The sequence below is a fragment of the Stigmatopora nigra genome, chromosome 13 (genome assembly GCF_051989575.1).
Source record: "Stigmatopora nigra isolate UIUO_SnigA chromosome 13, RoL_Snig_1.1, whole genome shotgun sequence".
NCBI lineage: Eukaryota > Metazoa > Chordata > Actinopteri > Syngnathiformes > Syngnathidae > Stigmatopora > Stigmatopora nigra.
This window is the reverse complement of record NC_135520.1, coordinates 1,062,499-1,087,500: the sequence shown is the minus strand read 5'-3', so window position 1 is coordinate 1,087,500 and position 25,002 is coordinate 1,062,499. Positions and strand designations below refer to the sequence as shown.

General features: G+C 42.5%; 4 protein-coding genes and 2 gene segments (V, D, J or C); 4 read left to right on the top strand and 2 right to left on the bottom strand.

Annotated features, from left to right (window-relative positions):
* The window catches only part of LOC144206506 (Ig kappa chain V-V region EPC 109-like), a 465-nt gene extending 4 nt beyond the window's left edge, over positions 1–461 (bottom strand). The window contains 2 exon segments of the V gene segment in view: positions 1–304; positions 389–461. The exon segment at positions 1–304 is cut by the window's left edge and continues 4 nt beyond it. Of these exon segments, the coding sequence occupies positions 1–304; positions 389–446 (362 nt within the window).
* A 94-nt stretch (positions 462–555) lies between these two features.
* LOC144206505 (Ig lambda-2 chain C region-like) lies at positions 556–1,359 on the top strand. The segment is given in 3 exon segments: positions 556–609; positions 775–916; positions 1,040–1,359. Coding segments are annotated over 3 exon segments (516 nt in total).
* A 618-nt stretch (positions 1,360–1,977) lies between these two features.
* LOC144206312 (receptor expression-enhancing protein 5-like) lies at positions 1,978–5,153 on the top strand. 2 transcript variants are annotated; one of them, XM_077731230.1, is made up of 6 exons: positions 1,978–2,140; positions 2,245–2,367; positions 3,385–3,478; positions 3,565–3,703; positions 3,769–3,937; positions 4,847–5,153. In XM_077731230.1, the coding sequence occupies exons 2-6, from the start codon at positions 2,253–2,255 to the stop codon at positions 4,882–4,884; spliced, it is 555 nt and encodes a 184-aa protein (XP_077587356.1). In that variant the 5' UTR covers positions 1,978–2,140; positions 2,245–2,252; the 3' UTR covers positions 4,885–5,153. The 2 variants fall into 2 exon arrangements, with proteins under 2 accessions (XP_077587356.1, XP_077587357.1); XM_077731231.1 differs by lacking the exon at positions 1,978–2,140 and having other exon boundaries at positions 2,170–2,367.
* A 1,154-nt stretch (positions 5,154–6,307) lies between these two features.
* On the top strand, positions 6,308–17,207 carry diras1b (DIRAS family, GTP-binding RAS-like 1b). The gene is made up of 3 exons (XM_077730817.1): positions 6,308–6,821; positions 11,827–12,177; positions 12,858–17,207. Exons 2-3 carry the CDS (start codon positions 11,869–11,871, stop codon positions 13,143–13,145), a joined length of 597 nt encoding a protein of 198 aa, XP_077586943.1. The 5' UTR covers positions 6,308–6,821; positions 11,827–11,868; the 3' UTR covers positions 13,146–17,207.
* Positions 15,673–21,799, top strand: LOC144206088 (guanine nucleotide-binding protein G(I)/G(S)/G(O) subunit gamma-7). The gene is made up of 5 exons (XM_077730818.1): positions 15,673–15,809; positions 18,405–18,554; positions 18,626–18,842; positions 19,622–19,737; positions 20,455–21,799. The coding sequence occupies exons 4-5, from the start codon at positions 19,657–19,659 to the stop codon at positions 20,578–20,580; spliced, it is 207 nt and encodes a 68-aa protein (XP_077586944.1). The 5' UTR covers positions 15,673–15,809; positions 18,405–18,554; positions 18,626–18,842; positions 19,622–19,656; the 3' UTR covers positions 20,581–21,799.
* Positions 21,800–22,431: 632 nt separating this feature from the next.
* Positions 22,432–24,592, bottom strand: LOC144206114 (growth arrest and DNA damage-inducible protein GADD45 beta-like). Its single transcript, XM_077730858.1, has 4 exons — positions 24,466–24,592; positions 23,840–23,941; positions 23,448–23,649; positions 22,432–22,847 (listed from the first exon to the last, which is right to left on the bottom strand). Exons 1-4 carry the CDS (start codon positions 24,507–24,509, stop codon positions 22,743–22,745), a joined length of 453 nt encoding a protein of 150 aa, XP_077586984.1. The 5' UTR covers positions 24,510–24,592; the 3' UTR covers positions 22,432–22,742.
* Between the last annotated feature and the right edge of the window lie 410 nt (positions 24,593–25,002).

The following is a 25,002-nucleotide window of genomic DNA, read 5'->3' as shown; positions in this document are numbered from 1 at the left end:
CGTGCGTACGTCCAGGGACTCCAGCCGAGAGCGTAGTAATCGGCCACGTCTTCGGCTTGGACGTTCTCGATGGTCAGAGTGTAATCGGAGTTGTATCGTCTGCCTTTGAATCGAGGTGGCGTTCCGGCGAAGCGACGGTCCACCGAGTGGATGAGCAGCTTGGGAGGCTGCCCAGGTTTCACTTGGTACCAACTGAGATTGTCGTTAATGCCGGCGTCGCCCTCGGCGACGATGGTCACTGCCCATCCCAGGGAGACGGACATGGATCTCTCCGTCTGCCTCACCAAAGAAGCTCCCGAAGATCCTGCGTTGAGATAAACGAGCAAAATCATACCCAGGTGAAAAGCTGGAGGGGTACGGCCGGTCCCGGTCTCTAGGAGATTCTGACCCGGGATCAGCCGAGTCCAGAGGACGAGTACGGCGGACACCAACGTGGGAGACCACATCCTGATTTGGCTTACGAGAAGACGACTTTGGGTTAAGAGGGGGGGACGTCAGGGCTTTAAGAAGAAGTGGTGGTGCGACCGAGCGTAGCCGAATGTAGCGTAGCGTAGCATGCAAATGAAGATGTGCACCTGCCTTTGTGAAAGTGACACTTTTGCACTTTCTGTTTAAAAGGGGACTTTTGCACTCTTTATCGTCCTTTTTTTTGGGGGGGGGGGGGGGTATCCATTCATTGACGACCATCAATGTTCCATTTGTTCCAATTGGGAGAGTCGATTGGAATGAAACGATTTAAGAGTGACATTTTTTTCTCTTTAATCCATTTCCAAGGCCCACGGAAACCAAACTCGAGTCCCACGAGGCCTTCAACTGACGGAAAGGAGTCAGCGGAACGTGAAGGCAGTTTTTGCACGGCCGTCTCGCCGCTTTGCCGCGTCGTGGTACGCTTTCGGCGAAGGAACCAAGCTGGCCTGTGAGTAACACACTTTTTTTTTTTCGTGCCATTTACTGACCAACGTTGTGTGTTTTTATTTGAATCGTGATGGCATTGTGTTGCCAAAAAAGTTCTATAAAAAACTGTTTCCCATCCACGCAGCAAATGCAATACGCCGACCCACCCTGACCGTCTTCCCGCCCTCTAAAGAGCAGTTGCAATCGGGCATAGCTACGGCCGCCTGCGTGGCCAGCGGGGGCTCCCCCGCCGGCTGGACCGTGGCCTGGGAGGTGGGCGGCGCCGACGCCACCTCAGGGTCGTCCAGCGGCCCCCCGGTGGAGGCCGGAGGCCTTTACGCCTGGACCGGCACCCTCAGCCTCCCCACGGAGCAGTGGGAGAAAGCCGCAAGGGTGAGCTGCGAGGCCCGCCTGGACGGAGAGGTCCCCGTCACGCGAGACCTGCCCCCAGCCGGAGCCTGCTGAGACCCCCCAGCCCCCCCCCCCCCCCCCCCCCACAACCGTCCACTCCCGACCTTGTCCAATAAAACGTACGAGTATCAATGACGCTTTGTGGCGCCTTCTTATTGAACCAGGGGTGCTGGAGCATATCCCAGCAAAAGATGGGGACACCCAGTCATTGGGACAATGAGTTAAATGACCAATAGCACTCATGACCAGGGAATATTTAGCATCCAATTAGTCTAGCATACATTTTTAAAGCGAAGTACCCAGATCGAGAAACAATAGAGGTCTTCGGCTAACGGTGCAGGCGGTAAGTTATAATGAATTTTTACAAAAAAAGCATCTTTGTGTATGACTAACAAAACTAGGACCCGTTAATTTTTCATAAATTAGTAAACTAGTTTTAAAAAAAATGACTGTTCTATGTATAGAACTAAAACATGATTTTTTTCGCTTCTTTATTGAATTGGAAATAGTTTACTCCGTTAAATATTTTTCAAAAATATTTACTGGATATACTTTATTCATGTATCATTTTTATTATTATTTCATTAACCATAAAGTTGTTGTTTTTTTATCCCTTCCGATATGTTAGCTTTCCTTGTTTTCTATCCATATCAACCAGGAACCGTTTTTCCCTATCATGGGGCCCGAGGAACGCTATTCTCATCTCTGATTGGCCACTGAACTGATTGAGCCCCGCCTTCCTCCTCAGAAGCCCGTTGATTGGCCAGTTGCCTTTCTTCCGCCACAGCTGTCGTCCGAACAACTCTCCACTCAAAGACACTATTTCCAATAAAAGGTAAGTTAAACAAACCACTTTTCCCTCGCCGAAGCCACGAAATCCTTCTTTTATTTCATTTTATTCCCTTTCCTCAACCCGGTTTGCTTTTCCTTGCTTTCCAGGCTCGAGAATGAGTCATTTCAAGGAGCGTTTTGTGACTTTGCTCCATGAGAAGAACTTTGTCACCGACCAGCTGGCCACGCTGGAGCAAAAAACTGGAACCAAGAGAGAATATATCGTCTTGGGTACGTCCATTAAACTCTCTTTTACATCAAATTCAACGAAAATAAACGTATGGGGTTGAAATCCGTCAAAAAAGAACTTTGACATCGAGTGAGGGAACTGGTTAGCAAACCGTGCTGACAGTTTAATAGTAGTATATGTCATTTGTGCACTTTTCGGACAACTTTCGCTTCCGGTTACCGGATGTAATCAAGTGCTTAAAAGTTATGTATTGATTAACTGAAGCTGTTAAATAAAAATAGAAAAAGACAAATAAAAATTGTGGTTCAATTAAAAAAACACTGGGGTGACCACTAAGACTAAAAGTTAATAAAACCTAAATAAAAACTTGACCTTTCGTCAAAATTCCACCAACTACCCCCCCCCCCCTAGTTACAGTTGCTAAGCCGAAAAACTACAACGGTAAAAGCCATTTTGGAATATGCAGGTTTTATTGAAAATATGGAAAAAATGGAGGTTATAACATACAGCAATGGCTTGGGATGCACAAGTGCCCGTGCACAAATTTAAAAATAACTATTAGTTCAAAGGTCGTTATATTTGCATAAAATAAGGAAGACAGTTGGCTAATTAGCCTCTGGCGTTAGCTTTAAAGAACAGTTTGTTTATTTTGGAGACATTGAGATGGGAGGGGCTTCGTACATCCTGGACCGTTTAATCTAGTTGTTTTTTTCGCTTTTGGGAAAGCAATATTGAAGAAATATGTATCATTTTTCACATCAGACAAGTTTGTTTTTTTCATATGCTAATGTTTTCTCAACAAAAGCTTGAAGTCGTCCTTCCGGTTCAGCCTTGTGGTTCAGGCAGCTGTTTTTTTCACTTCTTTTATTTTTTTCACGACCAAAATGAGATGCAAAAAATTATCACGCGCCTTTCACTGTCTTTTTTTGCATCTAACATCCGCAAGAAGTCAATATTTGACTCAAGTGATGAATCATCTCATGGCCGCCCGACAGCAGGTCGTTTACAAGAAAAAACCAAAACCCCGCCCACCCACACTGGATTTCCACTCTGTGCAGGTGCCCTGGGATTGGTCGGCCTCTACCTCCTCTTCGGCTACGGCGCTTCTTTGCTGTGCAACCTCATCGGATTCCTCTACCCGGCTTATTTTTCGTACGTATTAGCCCACTGGGAAGTATATTTGCTTCCCACATCCAAAAAACAACAACCATGAATTGAATTATTTTGTGTTTTTTAAGTATCAAAGCTATAGAAAGCACAGCAAAGGAGGACGACACCCAGTGGCTGACCTACTGGGTGGTCTACGGACTTTTCAGCATCGCCGAGAGCTTCTCCGACATCTTCCTCTTTTGGTTCCCATTTTATTACGGCGGCAAAGTACGTCCAATTCAACCCCCCAAAAAACGACAATCATTCAGAGTTTATTTTCATATTTTCTTTAGTGCATTTTCCTGATCTGGTGCATGGCTCCCGTCACGTGGAACGGCTCCGAGATTCTCTACAAGCGCCTCATCCGACCTTTCTTCCTCAAACATCAGGCCGCCGTGGACGAGGTGGTCAGCGATTTGAGCGCCAAAGCCAAAAGTGTGTCGGAGACCATCGAACGGGAGGGTGAGATAATACCAACAATCGTCATGCAAGTAACCACACCTTTTTAAACGGACGCGTACGGCATGCCTTCGCTCCCCGCACGCTAGCATGCTTCCACGCCGCTGGCCGTCCAATCCGTTTTGACTCGGAGGGGCGGGTCAACGTCCCCGGTGGTCAAAACGGATTGGACGCCGACAGACGTCAACGGCAGGGACACGTAAGTGTTAAAAAAATCATGATTTGTGCAGAAAAAGGTCAAAATGTCAAACTACTTTTTAGTTTATGATTCTTTAAGTGTCATTTTTAAAGATATAATAAAGCTAGTCCTCGTGTTAAAGTCTTGTTATGTTCCTATGCTGGCGACCGATCACAAATTAAGTTGGATTTCACTGCTAAAGTAAACATTTGTCAAAATTCAAACAAAAAAAATGTTTACAAAAATAAATTAGCATCTGGCACATCCGTTCTTTAGCCCCTCCCAGTCAAAACATCTGTTAAAAGTTGAAAAAATGTTAAAAAATATATAATTATTGCACAAAAAGGTAAAAATGTTGGACTACTTTTTTAGTTATAATACAGAGAATCCTTGAGTTAAGGTCTAATTAGCTTCGGGGACCTAATTTAAATTACAAAGTTTGTCAAAATACAAAATAATAAAGAAATACATTAAAAGAATCAAAAAATATATGTATATGATCCTATACTTACATTATGGCAGTTAATAGTTTCTCTGCAACCGAAACTGTTGACGCCAACAAAACCACTAAGGCGGTGCGTTCAGGGACAGCCCGGAAAACACAGCGCTTTGCAATCCAACTAACCTTTTTCTAACGTGAACTGAAACTTGTTCAACTTGAACTGTCGCCGACATGAGCATGGGCTTTGAATTTTCATATATGTATTTATTTATTGATTTATTTATGTTTTCAGCTGTTAATCGGGCTCTGAACCACAACCAAGACCACTGAGGAACACTTTCTTTATTTGGACTGCGCCCCACGTCAGGACAATTTTTCTGTCGGCCGCCGCCCACAAATCCACTCGGTACGATCGGCGTAAAACGTCATGGGTGACCAATCAGCAGGTTTAAGCACTTGGGGAAGATTTCCTGGTAAAAACTGAGCCCTTACGGTCTTGAAAGGTACCCAACATGAGCAGGCAATATTCAAGGACCTTTATTTTCTTGTGTGTACGTCAAATAATTATGAAGATTTAATAAACTGGACACTCAAACTAATCTCGTTGTCCGCCTTATGTTTTTTTTAGGCGCAAACAAAAAAATATGCAAAGAATAACATACAAATATATGGTAGTATATGATGAAATTGTACTGTAAAAGGGGGGAATTTTGAATATTTGAACAGTTTTTCTACTTATTCCATAAATTGACATAATCCACTTCAAATCGCTACCCTACCTTTTATTCCCCTTGATTAGCCCCGCCCCCCAGAGGGCACATTTACTGTCATTGAATGGGCCTAAACACCCGGATTTAATTTGTGTTTGGCTTGGTTTACGCTCCAAAGACCCTCAATGGCGGCACTCACTGGCTTTTGTCGCAGAAAAATGGCGAATCGCTTAGTGCTTGGCCAAAAGTCGCCAGAAAGACGCAAAAAGGGAAATGGGCAATTCTAATTTTATATATATTTTTAAATGGTATTATTATTTGTAATTCAAAGTGGGTTGTTATAATTTTAATAGTCACTTCAATCGCTTATTTATTTTATTATTTTAAAAGTTAGTGTTATGCATTGGGTTGGTCAGGTTTTGTTGTTCTTTTGTTTGTTTGTTTCGTCTGTGTGATCTGTCCTTGTGATTGGTTCAGGTGTCGTTGCCACGCCCCCTGTGGCTGTCTCCCAAGTGTTGGGGATTTTCTCGTCAAACCACGTTTGTTTCTTTTAAACAAACTGTTTGTCTTCCTACTTTTGTGTCCAACCACGCTTCATGTAAGTTTCTTTTTCATATTTTTAAAGTTAAAAATATATATAAACATTTATATACTACGTATATATTAAAAATAATCTGTTATTTCCATTTCTATTCTTTAAAGAAAATTACCAAATGCTACTCTCTATTTATTTACAATGTTGATTATATATTTTCGCATCAAAAAAAAAAAAAGTTAAATGAAAATTTTGATTTCTCAAATCTACTGTACATTTCAGACAATAACTCACGGGGCTTGAATTACGCCAGTTCTCGTAACCTTAAAACAAGTTAGAATATTTGTGTGTATTTATATCTCTGATTGCGTGACTGCATATTTTATTCTGTGTGTGAACTCTACTTTTATACCGATAGAGGGAAGCAGAGTCCCAAGTGCCAAGTCCACAAACGGACGCTTGCTTTCGTTCATTCTATTAAGTAATGTCCAATGGGCGACTTGAACGCATTCAGGGACACACGGAAAACAGATATCTGTCTTTCTACGTCACATTTCTGACGTAGAAAATCAGAATTCTGACTTTATTCACTTGGTATTTAAGGATCTTTCTCAACCTCTCTTCCCTAATTGGACGACGACTTCTACCTGCGTAATATTAATTTTGACGTAAGATTGGCAAACGTAATTCTTGTGTATACTGTACCGTGGCAAGTGGAAGGAAATGGAGCACAGGAGAGAGACAGTGCAGCCCCTCCCACGCCAGAGTGGGAGAGGCGAAGGGAGATGAAGTGAGAAAGGGGGGGAGAGTCCACCCGGACGGACGACGATGAGCTCGACGTGAAAGCGCGTTCACGATGCTCTAAAAAAAAAAGAAGAAGAAAAAGCCCATACGCTATTATCTCTCTTTTTTCCCATCTTTTGGATTTTTTTGAAAGCACCACATTTGTTCTTTTGCTCCTCTTTTAGTGACATCGAGGAGGAAGAGGAGGAGGAGGAGGACAAGACGACATCTTCACGCAGGTACGTCGTTTATCATGTTGTGGAGCGAGAAGATGGGATTTCTTCAGGGTGGGGGGCGGTCGAATTGATGCGTTTGATGAGATGGCGCTCTTCTGGTATTTATGAATGAGATCTGTAATGGCGTCTCGCCTCGTTTTGCATTCTTCTTCTTCTTCTTCTTCTTCTTCGCTACCTTCCTTTCCTTCTTTGTCATCGTGACGCATGAATCTGCTCCGGTGAGGATGAGGATGGTGGTGGTGGTGGTGCTAGTGCTGAGCTAAACCTCCCATCTGCTTTCCTTCCATTGAGACTAGCTGTCCAATTTTGTATTTGTTATTCCAGCCATAAAAATCGAATGATGGAATAGTTATGTCGTGATAAGAACGTCATTTTCCTAAAAGATAAGACGCCCCCCCTCCCCTCCCCGATTTGAACCCTGCATTTTATAGTACGGTGCAGTGGATTTTTACAGTTGCATGTTTTTGGGTGTGAACATGTGGTGCGCGTTATAGTCCGAGTATTACAGTCATTATCAATTGGATCGGATTTAGAATTCTATAATTTTCCCTTTCTTGTTAAAAAAATGCTCACATTTATTCATTTAAACTATTTAGTGGGCAAGTCTTTTACCAAAATGGTATTATAATGAAAAAATCGAATTATTTTTATTTTTATAATCTAGAAAAATGTTTTTTCTTCAAATTTGGGCTCGTGGGGTCAAAGAAAATTAGTAATAAATTGATAACAGAATCATTTCCTCAAAATTACCACTTAGGGTCAAAGGTCACAGAAATTGGCCCATGGGCCGCCAGTTGAAGACCCCCCCCCCCCCCCCATCTCGCCCCCTTTTGCTAACGTCATCTAAACAAATGCCAGTTTGCGCACGAAAGGCTTAATCATCATCGGATGGCGCTATTTTCCAAGCGCCGTTTGGCGTCAGCCGTGACGTCTTTCAGACTTTTTCTTTTTCCGCCCCCGCCGCTCGCATGACGCACCCCCCCGCCAAACACCCGCCACCCCCCCCCCATGAGCAGGATTCCCTCCCTTTTGTTTGCCATCTGCGCCGGCCTCGACTTTAGCGGAATTAGCGAGAAAAAAGCCAGAGCGTGCCTCCCATCTGTCACTGCGGGCGCCCTGGCGTCACGTGGAGGCGCCCCCGAGACGAAATACACTTGATTTGGGGGAAAGGGGAGAAAAAAAATAAATAAATCTAAAGCGCCATAACCACTTTTATCTCCTTTTGTATCCATAGTGCCTCGTTTTGACATTTTTTTTAGATATAATTTGCGATGAAAGAGGCAAAAAAGTGAAAATTTGTATTTAAAATACACATCATTATTTTGATAAAACCCATTTAATGATATAAAGGATACTGGTGTCAAAGTGGCGGCCCGGGGGCCAAATCTGGCCCGCCGCATCATTTTGTGTGGCCCGGGAAAGTCAATCATGACTTTCAGTTTTAAGATCAAATTAAAGTTGACGTTAATGCGGCCCTCCAACCAACCCGAGTCTGACACCCTTGATATAGGCCAAAAACATGCATGCTAGGCTAATTGGATGCTAAATATTCCCTAGCTATGAATGTGATTGGATTGGCTGGCAAACCATTCACAATGTGCCCCACTTCCTGCTCATTATCGACTGGGATAGGCTCCAGCACCCTCCGGCGATCCTTGTAGCATAATAAAAATGTGCATGCTAGGCTAGTTGGATGCTAAATTGTCCTTTGCCATGACTGTTATTGGATTGGATTGGTTGGCAAAACATCTACGCTAGGCTAATGGGATGCTAAATTGTCCCCCGTTGGCTTGGATAGGCTCCAGCACCCCTGGCGACCATTGTTAGAATAGTGAATGAATGAAAGAATGAAATGGAAGGATTTTAGGACACAAAAAAATGACTTTTGATTCTCGAACATGGCCGTTTTGGAGCCGCAGTTCATACTTTGTGAGAATGAATGATTCAAAATGGAGACTAAAAATGCAGATGATGTGTCGGCGGCGTATTAGTGACGGAGGCCCTTCTGCCCGCTGCGGCTGTTTACAGCGGTGAGCTGCGCTATTAGCAGCTTCTTAACCAGAGACGGGTCAGGCTAATGCGCCGCGCTACGCCTGCTACACGCTAATTACACCCAGCGGTCGTCACGTCATACTTTAACGAGGGCTTCTTCATTTTTTTTTAAGAAAGGCTTTCCTGCACAAGTTATGTTTTTTAAAAAAAAAAATTTGTCTTTTTTTGCCTTCTGCGTTCAATTGATTCCGTTCAATTGAAGATGTCGTCTGTCCCTTTAAGTCTTGGGAAATTGGGTCAAAGTTAAGCTCCGTCGTTAGCCACTAAGCCGGTCGGATCTGGTCCGATGCCGGTCTGGGCGTAGCGTAGCATCGATGCGGGAAAGTCTGCTTGCCGGCTTCCTTCCTTCAAATTGCTTCGATTTGCTTTTTTTGGCCAGCCAATTCCATCACATTGATACATTTCTGCATTTGAACTCTATCACCCCCAAAAATGAACATTGCAAACGTGATCACAACCATTGATTGGATATAAAAGCGCTTTTTATTTCCCTGTTGTAAAGATGATTAAAAAAAACATTAGGTTTTGACGCGGTGGACTAGTGGTTAGCGTCTCCGCCCTGCAGTTCTGAGGTCGAGGGTTAGATTCCGGGTTCGGAGCTGCGTATGTGCAATTTTCACGGGTCCAACTGGGCTTGTGTGGGTTTTTTCAAAGGTACCCTTGTTTCTCCCAACGTGCCAAAAATATGCATGCTATGCTAGGCTATGCTAGGCTAGGCTAATTGGTTAACCACTTTTAATTGCCCCTATCTATGAGTGTGATTGGTTGTTTGTCTCATTATGCTCTGTGATTGGCTGCCCATCAATTTAAGGTGTCCCACCACCAGGTCCCCGTCGTCAGCTAGGATTGGCTCCGGCACCCCCTGCGACCCTAGTGAGGATAAACAATACGGAAAATGAATAACTGGGTTTTTTTGACTCCTGATCTTAGAGAGTCTTTTGAACTCTTTCCTGTGTGGGGGTCACACTTAAAAAACGTAACATCATTTTCGATCGGCCAATAAAAACGCAGCGTTCGCAGGTGGTGCTTAAACGTGTTTGCTAACGCGGCACTGCGGTGACAGAAGAAAAAAACGCTGGCTGTAGTGAGTCACGAGGAGGCAGAAAGAGAAGAAAGAGGAAAAAAAAACGTAGACATGGCCTCCCAGGCACGGCATGCTGGGAAAGCGGGCACGCGCTCGCTCACGCTGCTTTTTGCGCGTGTAAATACGTTGATCCTCAAATAGGCCGGTTGGCATTCCAATCTCCCCCGATTAAAAAGCGGGATACCTCGGCACGCGGCGGCGGCGGCGGCGCGCTTTTAATCACGCTCTTGATCTTGCCGTGGTGGCCTTTCATGTGGGAGGATAATGCGGGATGATGCGGGATAATGCGCGACGCCCAACACTGGCTCCCGCCGGACCGCCTCATTAGTATGCGCATATTTAGACACGGTGGAAGGTGACATTTCAAAGGGAGGGAGGGAGGGGAGGGAGGATGGACATCTTACGCGCCAATACAAAGGCCAGTCACATGTTAGCGTAGCATGTTTTTCATCCAAATTGACAAAAAAAGTTCACCAATGCAATAACTACGAAATGCTAAAAGATAGCAAATGCTAAATCTTTTTTTCCCGTTAGCATGTGGTTTTTGGACACGGTCGCCATTTTGCTAGGACCTTTTAATTCATGAAAAGGAAGGCAACGTAGCTTCAGCTTTTCCAGGAGGAGGATGGGTTGCCAAGGAGAGAAAAAAAAACACCCGCTCTTTTGTGTGTATCACCTGTGTGTGTGTGTGGGAGGCTAATTTTAGCTGCATGAAAAAAAAGCCGTGGGGAGGGAGGTGTGGGTGAGCGCCGCGGTGGCGGTGGCGGCGTCACGGAAGAGCATCGACAAAATGAAAGAAAACGTTCGATTTGATTCATTTCCATCCAATTAGGCAATTTTATCTTACTTCCATGTCCTTTTATTGTCCTTCCAGGTTATTGACTGTCATTTTTGGACTATTTCTTTATTGATTTTGTGGCTTTTTTGATGATTTTAGAGGATTTCCACTTGTCATTTAAGGTTCATTTTAATTGATATTTATATAAAGCCTTTTTCCTGTAGATCAGCGTTTGAGTTATAGAAGCCAGCGGCGTCCATTTTGCTAACGCTGGAATGAATGTTGTCGCCACGCTCGGCGCATAGCGGCCGGTCGGCTGGCCGGCCTCCGCTGCCGGAGCGCCGTGCATAATTTATGCGGCGGTTTCAAAGTCCACTAATGGGCTGCTTCTCTAAGCCGCCGCTGTGATGAAACGCCACCGTGTTATTTTTAGTCATCAAAAATATCTATACTTCACATTATACAACAATTTTCCAACTGCTAATCCTATAGGGTTGTGGGGGGTGCTATAGCCTATCCCAGTCAATTACGGGGGACATCCTGAATGGGTGGCCAGCCAATCACAGTCGCAAAATAAGGCAAACGACCAATCACACTCAAAGAAAATGACTATTTAGCATCTAATTAGCCTAGCATGCATGTTTTGGGGATGTGGGAGGGTATCAGAGTACCCAGAGAAAACCCATGCAAACTCCAAACAGTAAGGAAACACCTGGGATCGAACCCTCGACCTCAAAACTGTGAGGCCGACAGGCCAACCACTTATCCACTCGACCACCCTTGTCTATTTGTGTGTATAGGGAGTTTTATCTACAGTAATCCCTCGATTATTGCGTCTTCACTTATCGGGAATTCACTATCATGCCATTTTTTCTGCTATAAATTATTTTTAAAATATAATTTTTTTTACAAGTTCATACAAATGTGAAAGTCCACACATACATTTATAAATGAATGCAAAACATTTTTTAAAGTAATAATATGGATGACCCTACTTGGCAATTTTACATCCATAAACCGCGCTATTGGAGGGATTACTGTATCATCCCACTCTTTGATTGGTCGCCATATAAATCAATACTACTCTCCCCCAGGTTGCCAGAGCGTGCGAAGGCGTCGGCGTGGTGGTCGGCAGGATGCCGGAGCAGAGCAACGACTACCGCGTGGTGGTGTTTGGGGCGGGCGGCGTGGGGAAGAGCTCGCTGGTGTTGCGCTTTGTCAAGGGCACCTTCCGCGACACCTACATCCCCACGGTGGAGGACACCTACCGCCAGGTGATCAGCTGCGACAAGAGCGTGTGCACGCTGCAGATCACCGACACCACGGGCAGCCACCAGTTCCCCGCCATGCAGCGCCTCTCCATCTCCAAAGGCCACGCCTTCATTCTGGTCTACTCCATCACCAGCAAACAGTCGCTGGAGGAGCTCAAACCCATCTACCAACAGGTACAACAACAACACATTTATTCACTTGTGCTTGCCATCTTAGCTAGGAATGACAAATTGGACTGCTACGGACATACTTTCTGGTTGTACTGGTCATATGACATCCTTTTTGAATTTGTCTACATCATTTTAGATAGAATATTCAGATTTTTTGTATTATAAATGGATTAAAAGAACTGGATTAAAGACCGGAATATTCCGTTTTTTTTAGAGATCTAAAAAAATGTTTATCTGAGATTTTTTAAAGATATTTTTAGATTTTACTAAGTGATTTTTGAACTAAAAACTTTAAAAAATGATTAAAAATGACAATGATTGATTTAAAAGGGGGAAAATCAGTACATTTAATATACGTCTATACTCTTCATTTGAATTTGATCCTAAAATAGAAACTCATGATTTACTTTCTCGGCCGCACAAAATGATGCGGCGGGCCACATTTGGCCCCCGGGCCTGCACTTTGACACCAGTGTTGTGAAGTTTAGGGAGTAGAAAATGGCTTGTTCGGAAATTATAGTTAAATTGGGGGGGGAAGTCATGATATGATGAGATTTTAAGTCATTTTCTTGCTTATTATGACAAAAAATCTGAAAGTCTTTTTCTTGTTTCTACGCGACGTGAGGCAGAATTGATTTTGTCACCCGGTTCTCACCCGACTTCCCCCCTCCCCCTTGAATCAGGTCCTGGCCATCAAGGGCAACGTGGAGGCCATCCCCATCATGCTGGTGGGCAACAAGAGCGACGAAACCCAACGCGAAGTGGAAACCAAGGACGGCGAGGCCCAGGCCAGCCAATGGAAATGCGCCTTCATGGAGACGTCGGCCAAGACCAACCACAACGTGACCGAGCTCTTCCAGGAGCTTCTCAACCTGGACAAGAAGCGCAACATGAGCCTCAACATCGACGGAAAACGTTCGGGGAAGCAGTCGCGTGCCGAGAGACTGAAGGGCAAGTGCAGCGTCATGTGAGGGGAGCGCCCATCATCGACGCCACCGCCATCGCCGCCACGCCGGAGCTCCGCCCCCTTCCTCCTCCTACTCCTTCTCCTCCCCCGCCGCCTAGACGAACTAGATGTATAAAAAAAGAGCTTGCTTTCCAACGCCACACCAGAAGGATGTAAATAAACCTGGTTTGGGAAAAAAAACGACCGGCCCATCCCCCCCAACCAAGCCCCGCCCCCTCCTCCCACGGGTGTAAGACGACGGCGTGCTCGCTTTTCCCCGCCAGAGAGAGGATTCCACGGTTTTGGGGAAGAAGGTCAAGAATGTGCAGGTTTTTTTTCGTTTTCCATCCAATCACCCCCCCAAAAAACTAAAATAAGCACACACAATTATGAAATATGGATTTTTTTGTATTAATTTTCTTCGGGCTGAGTCCGTCCATTATTTTTCTTTTCTTTTTTAAATTATTTTACATGACATTAGCTGATTAGGATAAATTAACCATTTACAGGGCAAGCTATCGTCTATTTTTAGCTGTTAAAAATGTAAACAAAAGCCCATTAATAATCATTTTAGGTCACGTAGGACAAAATATGAATAGAATGTGCACACCAGGCGTCATTTCAAACAACAAACCATTGACGTCCAATTCATCCGCCCCTCCCATTCGAAAAAATTTGGACGTCTATCCGTCCGGTTATTGCCCTGTAAAGGCTTGCTTAAAATATCTCCCATCCACCATTTTCATATTTTCCTCTGAATTGTGATGGACTCAAAAACCCACTTAGCAAAGCCAACATAGCACTTTATAACATAAACACTTTTATTTTATTTTTACTTTTACACTTTTTGCACTCGCCACTCTTCCCGCACTCAAAAGCACAATATTTTGGACCTTTTTCTACTTCTTTTTTGTTATTTCATATTTTTTCCGCCCCATTTTCCCTCCCGCACGATGAGCTTGTGGTTCTGCTGAACAACAGGGTATAAAATATACATATATATACATAGCATAGTATTAGGCATGTAACTATGCGTTGATTGGTTAACGCGGCGGAGAATTGAACAGCCAATCGGTGATCGATCTGGAGGAAATACTCAAAAATAGCTGTGCACTATTGATAATAACATTGAATTTAAAGTCTATCGTATCATTATGATATTCTATGTCAATTCGCTAACACAAAAAACGGTTTTAGCTACAAAATGTTTAAAAAATGGCTGCCGGATCAATATAAAAGTGTTAAATATGGACATAACGTTGTAACAAAACGATAAAAGATGGTCAAATTTATCCATACATATACTTTGACAGCACTAATATAAAGTATATATAAACCACAGGGTATACATATTACAATTAATATGTATATATAAATATATTTACATGGATGAACTGTACATATATACATGAATTATACACAATATATGTAAGAAAGACACACTAAAAAGACAAAAAGCACATCTTTTTAGCACTCGACATGTGCAGCAGAATCAAGACGAAAGGGCAAAAATAATTTCCTGTTGGAAGTTAGAATTTGAACTGGACTGTCATTTGTAATATAACATAGTCATATCTTGGATCTATAAGGCCATTGTATGCATTTTAATGAGAAAAAAATGTTTCTTTTGTCGTATTTTTGCACTAAAAGGGGAGGAATTTATTGTTTACAGACGTACCTTTACTTGTTAGGAAGCAGGGATGCTCAGATGGACGTATATTTATGGATTCATTTGTGATATTTGCTAGGGTAAATTACCGTAATTACTAGGGCTGTCACCATATATGGGTTAAGTAATGAGCCAATCAAATCGCAGGATTTTTTTTTTATAGAAATGACCTCATCGTGGAGGTCGCATTTGAGGTCATTTAGCATATTAGCATTGGCTTATGATCAATTCATTTCACAATCATGGACAAGCATGAAAACATTGCTCTGTATTTTTTATAGCGGTTTTAAGTTCGGGGTCTCAAACTCAATTTTTTTTGCTGGGCCGCTTTTGAAAATTGCCAAAGTAGAATACCAGTGGCACACACCCCTAGTAATTAGTCGGTAAAGCTGCGTATTTGTGTCTTATTCAACTCATTGGCTGTCATTGACGGTCATAGTCTGAACCGTTGCGTTTCTGTTGCACTTTACCTTCTTTGTTTGCACGTTGGCAGACGTCGTGCTGACGTTTTTGTCACGCGGGTTCGAGGTTAGAATTCGGGAAAGGCTGCACTCACCCGCTAGTTTGGATTTTACAACTTAAAACTAGTCTTGCACCGATGCTATTTATTTGCTCCCAATACCAATGAGCTGATACTGTATTGAAACCAATCTATTTATTTTTTTTGCTATCACGATTTGACACAAACTTCTTAAAACGTTAACAAAAAGAAAAATTTAAATAAATTGCTATATTTAATCAGTGTTCTATTTCATTTAACTTAATATGTGAATTTTCTTGTATAAAAATGGTGTATATTGCAGTTCATCTTCCTCGCCGTCAGGGGGCGATAGTCAAACCAGGTATTCTAATTCGGTGCACTCATTGACGCTAAACAGTAGAATTAGTGATTGCAATATCAAGTTAACAGAAAGTCGGTCTCTTGTAATAGACTTTTAAAAATGAAGACAAATGACTTTTACAAGAAAGTTATACTTCTATTCAAAAGGAGAGGCGTAGATACTTCGTTTCAAAGTAAAGGTAAGACGATAACATTATAAAATATTGTTTTTTTCCTGTTCGAAATATGCCATCACTTCATTATACCGTGTATAGCATGTTAGCTTAGCCCAGTTGTTAATCAGCTTGCTAGCAGAATACACACGTTCACCCTATTTTTTCCTGCCCTTAGTTCTCTAGTTGTTGTTTATTTGCATTTTTTATACAGCTGCATTCATACTTTTGGCTGTTATTAAGTGTTAGGGAATAATTTCTCAAAGAACACACATTGTGTAGCATTATTTTTATTCATTTTGAAACTATCCGCAGATTCCTCCATTTTGGTGCAATAATAGTCTTGGTGCAACACTAGTAAAAACTTCAAATTCAGCACATTTTAGTCCCAAATGTCATTTTCAAGTCATCTTCGAGGGCCGAGAACAAAATTCCCTAAAGCAATGTAGAGTACGGTTCTCATTTGTCATAGAAAAAAAAGCCACGTACACAATGGGTTCATGTACATTCGGGTATTTCGGCATGAGTCACCCACACACCCACACGCGTGTAGACGGCGGTATCAGTGAACCGATTCCTTTTGTTTTCTTTTCCAGGAAATTAAAAACGTGGGTCGCATTGTTTAAGGTCCTTGTAGATAGCTGTAAATAAATCCTGGAAGGTCAAAATAGCAAAGTTTGAAAAAAAAAAACCTAATTAAGAAGAGGGAAATAAATGTATTGCTGTTAGGTAAAAAAAAAAAAAAGAGTATCGCATTAAAATGACTTTAAAATTCGGACATGTATTGTGATAGAGGTATCTTCCGCACTATTAGGCGCAGAAGATGGGATCCCAAAGATTTTTTTGCATGACAGCAATGCTTTACCGCAGGTTCGAATGAATTAAAAACGTTTTGGGAATCTGTTATTTTTGGGGTATTGGGGTGGAGGGGGTTGTTTATTTCTTTTTCTTTATTTCTTTTAATTTTTGGTCCGACTTGCGTGGCGCTCCTCTGGGTTCTTGCTTCCCGCATGCTCCCCCATTCTTGGTGTTCCTGCCAGCATGAGAACAAGGACACAAACTGTGAATCATCTTTTGTCTTTTTCTAAAATTGCAGCGCAACACGAAAAGGAATAAATTCATAAAATAAGATAAAGTGCTTCGGTTTTGCGGATGAGTTCTTTTGCCACCATGTTTTTTTCTTTTTTTTAAAACAACAACCTAAATTTAATGTAAATGTATAGATATTTATTCTAGCAATAGTCTTCCTATTAAGATATACTGTGCTGATGCATCCTCTGAATAACTGAATTAACATATACGTACAGTATAAATAGAAGTGTGTATGTATATATATATATATTAAAATATATATATACATACGATTATGAAAATGATGATAATCAGTTCTGCAAAATGATTTTCCTAATAAAATTGTGAACTGGAGGGGCGTGTCTGTTGCCTTTTTTCATTGTTTTCGAGACTCCTTCACAATAAAAGTCCCCCCTTTTTCCAGGATTAAAGATGATCATTATAATTGGAATTGAAATTTGTATTTTAAGATGTTTTTGACGTGCCGGCTGTTACCATTCATTTAAAAAAAAATTATACTGCAGTAAACAACTTGAAAAAAATATATATTAAAATATTTATAGTTTATATATATTTTAAAAAAATTGATTTTCTTCTGAAATATTTACTTTTATTTTGTTGATGAATTTCATTTAGTATTGACAACAGGTGAATGATGATTCAGTGCCGTTGACGGCGAAAGACGTCCAATCCATTTTCGAATAACAAATGAGCATCCGCTCCTTCTAGTCCAATCTGATTGGTCGACTCTCCTCGAGCTCTTGTACATTTTGTCACGTCTTCGCCTTGATGACATCAGGCAGGAATTATAGTCAGTGTCCCAATTGACAGCTCTTGCGCCCCCCTTCTACCTTGGTGTTGTTGCCATGGGGACGCCGTGACGTCACGTGACCCCCGCTGAGGACATGTTACGGCAAATGAGGAAGGGGGTGGAGGGGTGCCCCGAAATTCGCCCACCGTCGCTGATCCTTTCATCTCTCACCGAAGATCTCTCGGCAACCAATGAGAATCTCGCGCAGCATTCTTGTTTTTTCCGTAAAAGATGATTAAAAAAACACCCAGTTCCCTCCTACAAAAGATGGCGAACACGACTTGGGTAATAGCGCCCCCTATCGACAGAACAGATGATGGAATGAAAGACTTGCAACACAAGACATGCTTTTAATTCTCATCTCATTTTCTGAACCGCTTTGTCCTCACTATGGCTTATAATTGGCTTAAAATGGTTGAATTTTACAATTTCCCTCGTATAAGCCGCCCCTTATTCACAATTATAATTAAAACTAGAACGATGTCTACTTTGTTATGTGAGTCTCTAGCGCCTTCTCGTGGCCAATGTATGTATTACAATGCCAAACTCGAGTTTCTTTTACCTGTTAAAAGATTCAGGAAATAAAATCATTAAAAAAAAGATTGTTTCGACACAGGTTTTCATCTGACGAAAATCCGACTAGCTCCATCTATCGTCAAAACCCAAAACAGCAACATCGACCAAATCAAGCTTCTTGTGCGGGCCTATATTCAACCCTACTTTTTCCCATTTTCCCCCAGGACCTTTGTCTGGACGCGTTTGACTTCTGCTTATAATTCCAATTGCCTGCCATGTCACTGACCAACCACCAGGGGGAGCGAGGCGGCGTCGTTGCTCGGCATCGACGCACGGCCGACTGGCCCTTTAAATCCCCAATAGCGCATTCCGAGGTGAGTAGAGCCACACTCGTCTCCCTTCGGATCATCGTTTGCGCCCATAACGCTTGTATTTCCCTCCGCAGAAACACAACGCCGACAGAAAACAACACTCTCCCTCTCCTCCTCTCTTCTCCTCGCCTCCCCGCGTAGCAAACCGCGGCGGCGGCGGACTCGGACTCTCCATCCGTGTCACGAAGCCGGATTCCCCCGACCCTTGGCCGGCAAGGAGAGAGCGCCGCTTCCAGCCGGACCTCCTCGACGAGAACATTCGGCCTCCCCCGAACCGGACCGAGCTCACAAGTAAGGACGCACCGCTAAAAGATGGCCGTTAGGGCTTACGTGAGTGACCCCCACCTCGGTGACACCCATCAGGGCCTGTTGCATGGAGGACACCCCCCACCCCCTCCCTCCTCATCCTACACACACACACCAGCACCCTCCATTTCCATCCACATCCACCCTTCACTCGATGTTCGCGTGTGCGCGTGATGTACGGACGGCAGGAAAGGGACACGCTGTTCCCGCGGTCAAAAGCCCCGCATTCTGCTCCTTTCCTGAAGCTGAGGTCCATCGGTGATGGATGCAAAATCAGCTTTTTTTCGGGTGGCCAATCGTACGAGACGTGCGCACACCGGAGGCTTTTTTTGTCGTCCCCGTCAGAGACGCTAAAAGTTTGCAAGTTGGTGGAAAAAATAGCAACAGGCTGAACATGGGGATCGTGACAGAGGGGGGGGGATGTTGGGAAAATGGATATGGGTTTAGATTTGGCACTTTGTTTTGTTTGGATTGATATGGTGAGTGGCAGGTGTTAAACTCGAGGGTCTAGGGCTAGTTCATGGCTCACTGTAGCTTTTTACGTGGGCTGGAAATTGTGTTTGTGGTCATTAATTTGAAAAAAAAGTCGTTTTTGTTTTCCTTGATGAAAAATGGAGGACAACAGGACTAAGAAAATATGTATTTTTTCAAACTTGCGCCATTTTGTCTTGTCCTGTTTCACCTGCACTCCCAAAAGTATGAAGTTCAAAATGTCTGCCCTCTTTTGAATTATTTTCAAACAGCATTCTCCCTTTTTTTTGCAGTTTCCTGACGTGTTGTTCCATTCTGATGGACAAGGATGTCCACCACTAATAATATCGCCCAGGCCAGGAAACTGGTGGAGCAGCTCAGAATCGAAGCGGGAATCGAACGGATTAAGGTACCCTCACTCTTGACAAACTTCATTATCCCAAAAAAAACTGGTTCCTAAATTAGTTTGTTTTGTACCAATATTCCCAACGTGTTGCCTTTAGCGATGTTCCTACTATGCTAATTTTTGGATTATCACCTGAGTATTTTGACCAAAAAAATAACAAAACCTGAAAATTCAGTCATGAATTTAACGTTATATTTAAATACAGTGGCCATGACTCGTGGGTATTTCTATTCATTTTAATATTCATTTGGACTTTAATGACATTTTTAGGGATTTTAAGTAAAATTAAAGTTATTCAGGAAAATTATAATCAAATCATATTTCAAAATGCTTTAAAATGATACCTGAGACTCACCAACAAATGTACAACCTTACTTTATTATTGTAAGTCTCTATGGGGTTCCTTTCTGTTTGTTCTTAATGAGCAAAAACGATCATGAGTAGTAAAAGTCAACAAGTATAATATTTGTTTAAGCACATTCAAAATGTTTAATAAGCGTGTCACCCTGTCAACATGCGCTAGCTCGCTAACGCTAAAAAAATCTTCGACGCGATCACCCATTCTGGTTGTGACATCACAACCTCTGTTAAATATACGCCCCTCTTACAAAATACACCTTAATTCTGTCTCTGTCTTCATTTCTCCTTCCACCATCTTGCCCCGCCTCCCCCTCCTGACCCCCCCTGACCCCCACCTCGCCATCCAAATCCACCTGTCAGGTTTCCAAAGCGGCCGCCGACTTGATGAGTTACTGCGAGCAGCACGCTCGCAGCGACCCGCTGCTGGTTGGCGTTCCCACCTCCGAAAACCCTTTTAAGGACAAGAAGCCCTGCATCATCCTATAGCTGCACTCTAAACACACACAAACACAAACACACACACACACACACTCCCAAAATAGCCTCTCTGGAAAAGCACCATAATCGATAGTCCAACTAAAGATGGAGGTAGAGGGTTGGGGGTCCTTAACATAGTGGATGAAATCCATGTGAACCCAGGTGCTTTGGTGTAATATTCTCTTAATAACTATGTGTCATTTTAACTGGAAAGGGAAGGGATTAACAGCATTTATTTGAGTTTTTCTGTCTTAAAATGAGGGTTTGAAATCGAAAAAATGGATCTGATGATTGAGTTAAAGCTATAAATGTAGCTCTTCTGCTCTACTTCATAAGATGTATTTGAATTAAACGTATGTCAAGATGTCCAGGAGAGTTATTTTGCTAAAGTGAACTAAGCAGTTTATTCATTTAAAAATATCTCTTTTGGTGCAGTTCTCAAAGTCGCCAAAGGTGTCGCTATTTTACAGGCGCTAGACTAACGTCTCATAATGATAGAAATAGTGGAAAAGTGGGCCAGAGCTTGAAAAGTGTACTGTGAATACTTTGTTTTCTTCTCACTCTCCTCTCAAAACAGACGATGATTGCGCAATACTTCTCCCTTCTTCTACTACTATCAGATGTTACTCTGGCACAATAGCACCACCCTTGGCGCCAGTTAGAACTGCATCAAAATAGAACATTAAATAAATCCACTGTCTTAGATGCTCAGTTCACTCAAGTAAAACAACTTTTTTTTTTGAAGCAGAGCAGATGAGCTTTATGTTTGGAAATGATACATAATTGACACTTTAAAAAATGGAAAGATAAAACAACGGCAGTGTACAAACTTTCTTAGATTCATAAAAGCATTTGAATGGTAGCAGTTTTCATTTCCGTATTTTCATATTTATCGTAAACGTCCTCCATTTTTGGTCATTTCCTTCAGCGGTAGCAATGGATTGTGGGTATCTTTCCTTTTGCCGTCCGTATTTGGCCGTCTTAGTTCTTGTAGTTGTGCTCCGCGTCAAACAAAAAGTACCTTTCATACTTTTCATATCAAAACGTGACCAATGCCACCGAAAAAAGCGGCCTTGAAATTGGACTTTATTTAATTTTATTGCCTTGATCTAACGTGCCATACTTAGTCATATTTTTCTCACACACTGTCAATATTTTGTGGATATTGGTTGTCAAAGAAAAAATATTGACCAGTAGATTATACATAAATAAAAAGATGATATAACATGTACTTTTTCTTGTGGTATCATTAATAACAGTGCGACATTAATATTAAAAATGTCATTGGACATTAAGAGCAAAGTGTAAAGTTGAGATTACAATTTTTTGATTAAAAAATTCCCGCAGCGGTGGAGGAGTGGTTAACGCGTTGCCCTTGCAGTGCTAGAGTCGAGGGTTCGATCCCAGGTGGGTCTTCATTGTGTGACGTTAGTGTGTCTGTTCTGCTATGCTTGTGTGGGTTTTCTTCGGGTACTCTGGTTTCCTCCCACAGCCCCAAAACATGCATGCTAGGCTAATTGGATGCTAAATAGTCCATGGCCTTGACTGCGATTGGTTGTTTGTGTCCTGTGATTGGCTGGCCAATACCCATAATTACCTGGGATAGGCTCCAGCACCCCCACGTGACCCTTGCGAGGATAAGTGGTTCAGAAAATGAATGAAGGCAGGTTTCAGTGACGAATAAGTGTGAATGGAAAGTGTGTATGCGCAAGAGCTGGTTAGCTGGTTTGACCTGTTTGTCAGTTTCTGTCTCCGCCCCCTTTTTTTAGTTTTTGTTTACCAATGTGGGAGAAAATTCGACGCCCAAGGCTGTTTGACAAGATGTGTCATTTTAGTCTAAATAAAAGATGGAAAGCGAGCTCAATCCAAACAGAAAATAATTTATTACATTTAAATAAAAAATAGGCAGCCCATTGCTACTTCACACCAAACAAAAAAATGTCAAAATAGCAGCAACATAAATAGAAGAAGACCAAAGTGTCATAACAGTTGTCACGTGCAATTTTTACGCGTCGTTCTACTTTGGCCACGTTCCACTTCCACTTCCCAGAAACAAGCCGACCTGCCCTGCCATTTCCCGGAGTCCGCCGGCTTGGACGCTCGGTCTCGGATCGGTGTTTCTTTTCTTCTTCCCCTTTCCGTAGTTGTTCAAAGTTGATCCGCATTGGTTTTCAACGGTCTTCCAGGACCAGTTCGGGGACCCACTGGTCTACTCGGAGGCTCTCCTGGCAGTAGACGCCAACTTCACGTAGTCGGCAGTGATTGGCTTCGGGGTTCTGAGAACCAAAAATTGACATTTTCATCAATATTAGGACTACATTTAAAAAAAAATGTAATTAATATTCATAAATATTTATCTCGCTACGCAAATAGCAATATTGTAAATGCTAAACAATTGATTTACATAGGAAAATATATCCCGGCTAAATTGAAAACATTGTTGCGTGGTGGATGAGTGGTTAACGCTTTGGGCTCACAGTTTTTGGGTGCTGGGTTCGAATCCAGGTAGGTCTACCTGTGTGGAGTTTGCATGTACCTCTTGGGCTAGTGTGGGTTTTTTTCTGGGTACTCCAGTTTCCTTCCACATCTCCAAAACTTGCAGGCTAGGCTAACTAGATGCTAAATAGTCCATAGCCTTAAATGTGATTGGTGGTTTGTTTGCTCTGGGCTTGTGTGGGTTTTCTCTGGGTATTCCGGTATTCCCTAGCTCTGAGTGTGATTGGTTGTCTGTCTGCTGGTGCCCTGTGATTGGCTGGCCATCCAATTTAGGGCGGATTTGTGACATTTTAAAACTAGCGTTTTGTAGAAAATAGGACATTTGTCTTTAAATAGTCGTCTAACTGAGCAAAAAGACGGAATTTGAAAGACGGCCGTACCGTGACCAACATGCAGTGCATGTCACCGGCGACGTCCGCGTTCGTCAGCAACCGGCGGAGTCGCGGCGAACCCGCCACGCGCAGGATGGTGATGCCGCTGTCAAAGCAGAACGACTGCAGCAACGTGAAATGGATCTGGAGCGCTACGTCGTCTTCCGCGCCGTCGGCGGCCAGAACGCACAGCACCACGCTGTCCGAATCCCTGCCATCATTCAAAGTAGCCAAAAAGTCACATTTTTGCCCATTTTTGGCGACAGAACTCTAGGTTTCAACATCATAAGCTCAAATTTGGTAGGAATAGATCATTTAAAAAAGGCAGGTGATGCAAGTTCGACGCAACAAATGGCTCCCTCTATTGGTTTGGAGAAAAACGAGGCAATTTCCCAACTCACGTATTAAGAAGTTGCGCCGACTCATAAATGCCAACCGTCAGACATTCTTGTTTCTGGGCGGTTACTAGCAGCTCCTCCAGCGCCAACGCCACCGACCGCATCCTGGAAGACCAGTTAGCATTTCAAACCAACAACCAATACCACCACCACCTCCAAAAAACTGTCTAAACACAGTGCAGCAAAATGACCGCCAACCACAGATTGAGCACCACTCTTTTGAGGTCCCTGCTTATTTAAATGAAGTTGTGCATAAATTACAATAAAATATATACTATATATTAATGATTAAATTGTGCATTGTTGTATGTGCCCTGTGATTTGGTGGTAAATCTGAGCTCTAGCACCCCCACGAGGGTTAAAACTGATTACTATTACAAAACGAAAGCACAACTAAAATTTGCACAATCCCTTTCAGTCAAGATGAATATCACTAAACACCAATAAAAGTCAGCTTTAAAGATGAAATCTACTCCTAAAATTAAGTCGGTTATCATTTTAGGAGAGATTTTAATCTCAATTTCTAATGGTGATGAAGCACGTCAAGTCACCAGACCCGTCGTTCTCACCGACTAATCCAGCAGAATTAGCCCCGACCAAAGTGTGCGTAAATCGGCTAGGGAACTCACCTGCTCTCGGTGATCCTGGAAGTCAGATTCTCCTTGGGTGACATGTTAGAAACGAGAAACGTTAAAACTCTTGAACAATTCTGCAAAGAACATTCGGTGACTCTTATTTCTGCACTCGGAAAAGGGGGCGGGACCGAAACCAGAGCCGCGTTTTGATTGGCCGAAGCTTCTCTTTCGTTATAACATGTTTTATCTCGTGACAAAAAAAATTTATTACGTATGTGGAAACACCTGACTTCATTTCCTTTTTCTCTTTTTATTTAGCAACATCCTCTATTTTTGGTTACAGATTACAAAAGTGATTATTTGGTAAACAACGATGATGCAAAAATAAAATTACATTTGAAATGTTGTAAATTTGACCTTTTCATAGTTGGGGGAAATTTGGAATTTGATTATCATGTTTTAAAGCTGCTATAGAAGTTCAATTCAAAATATATATATATATTTTTGGGACATCTATGTATATAGTATATAGTGGTCTTAAACATGTGGCGCGGGGGCCAAACGCGGCCCAAATTTTTTGATTGATGGACA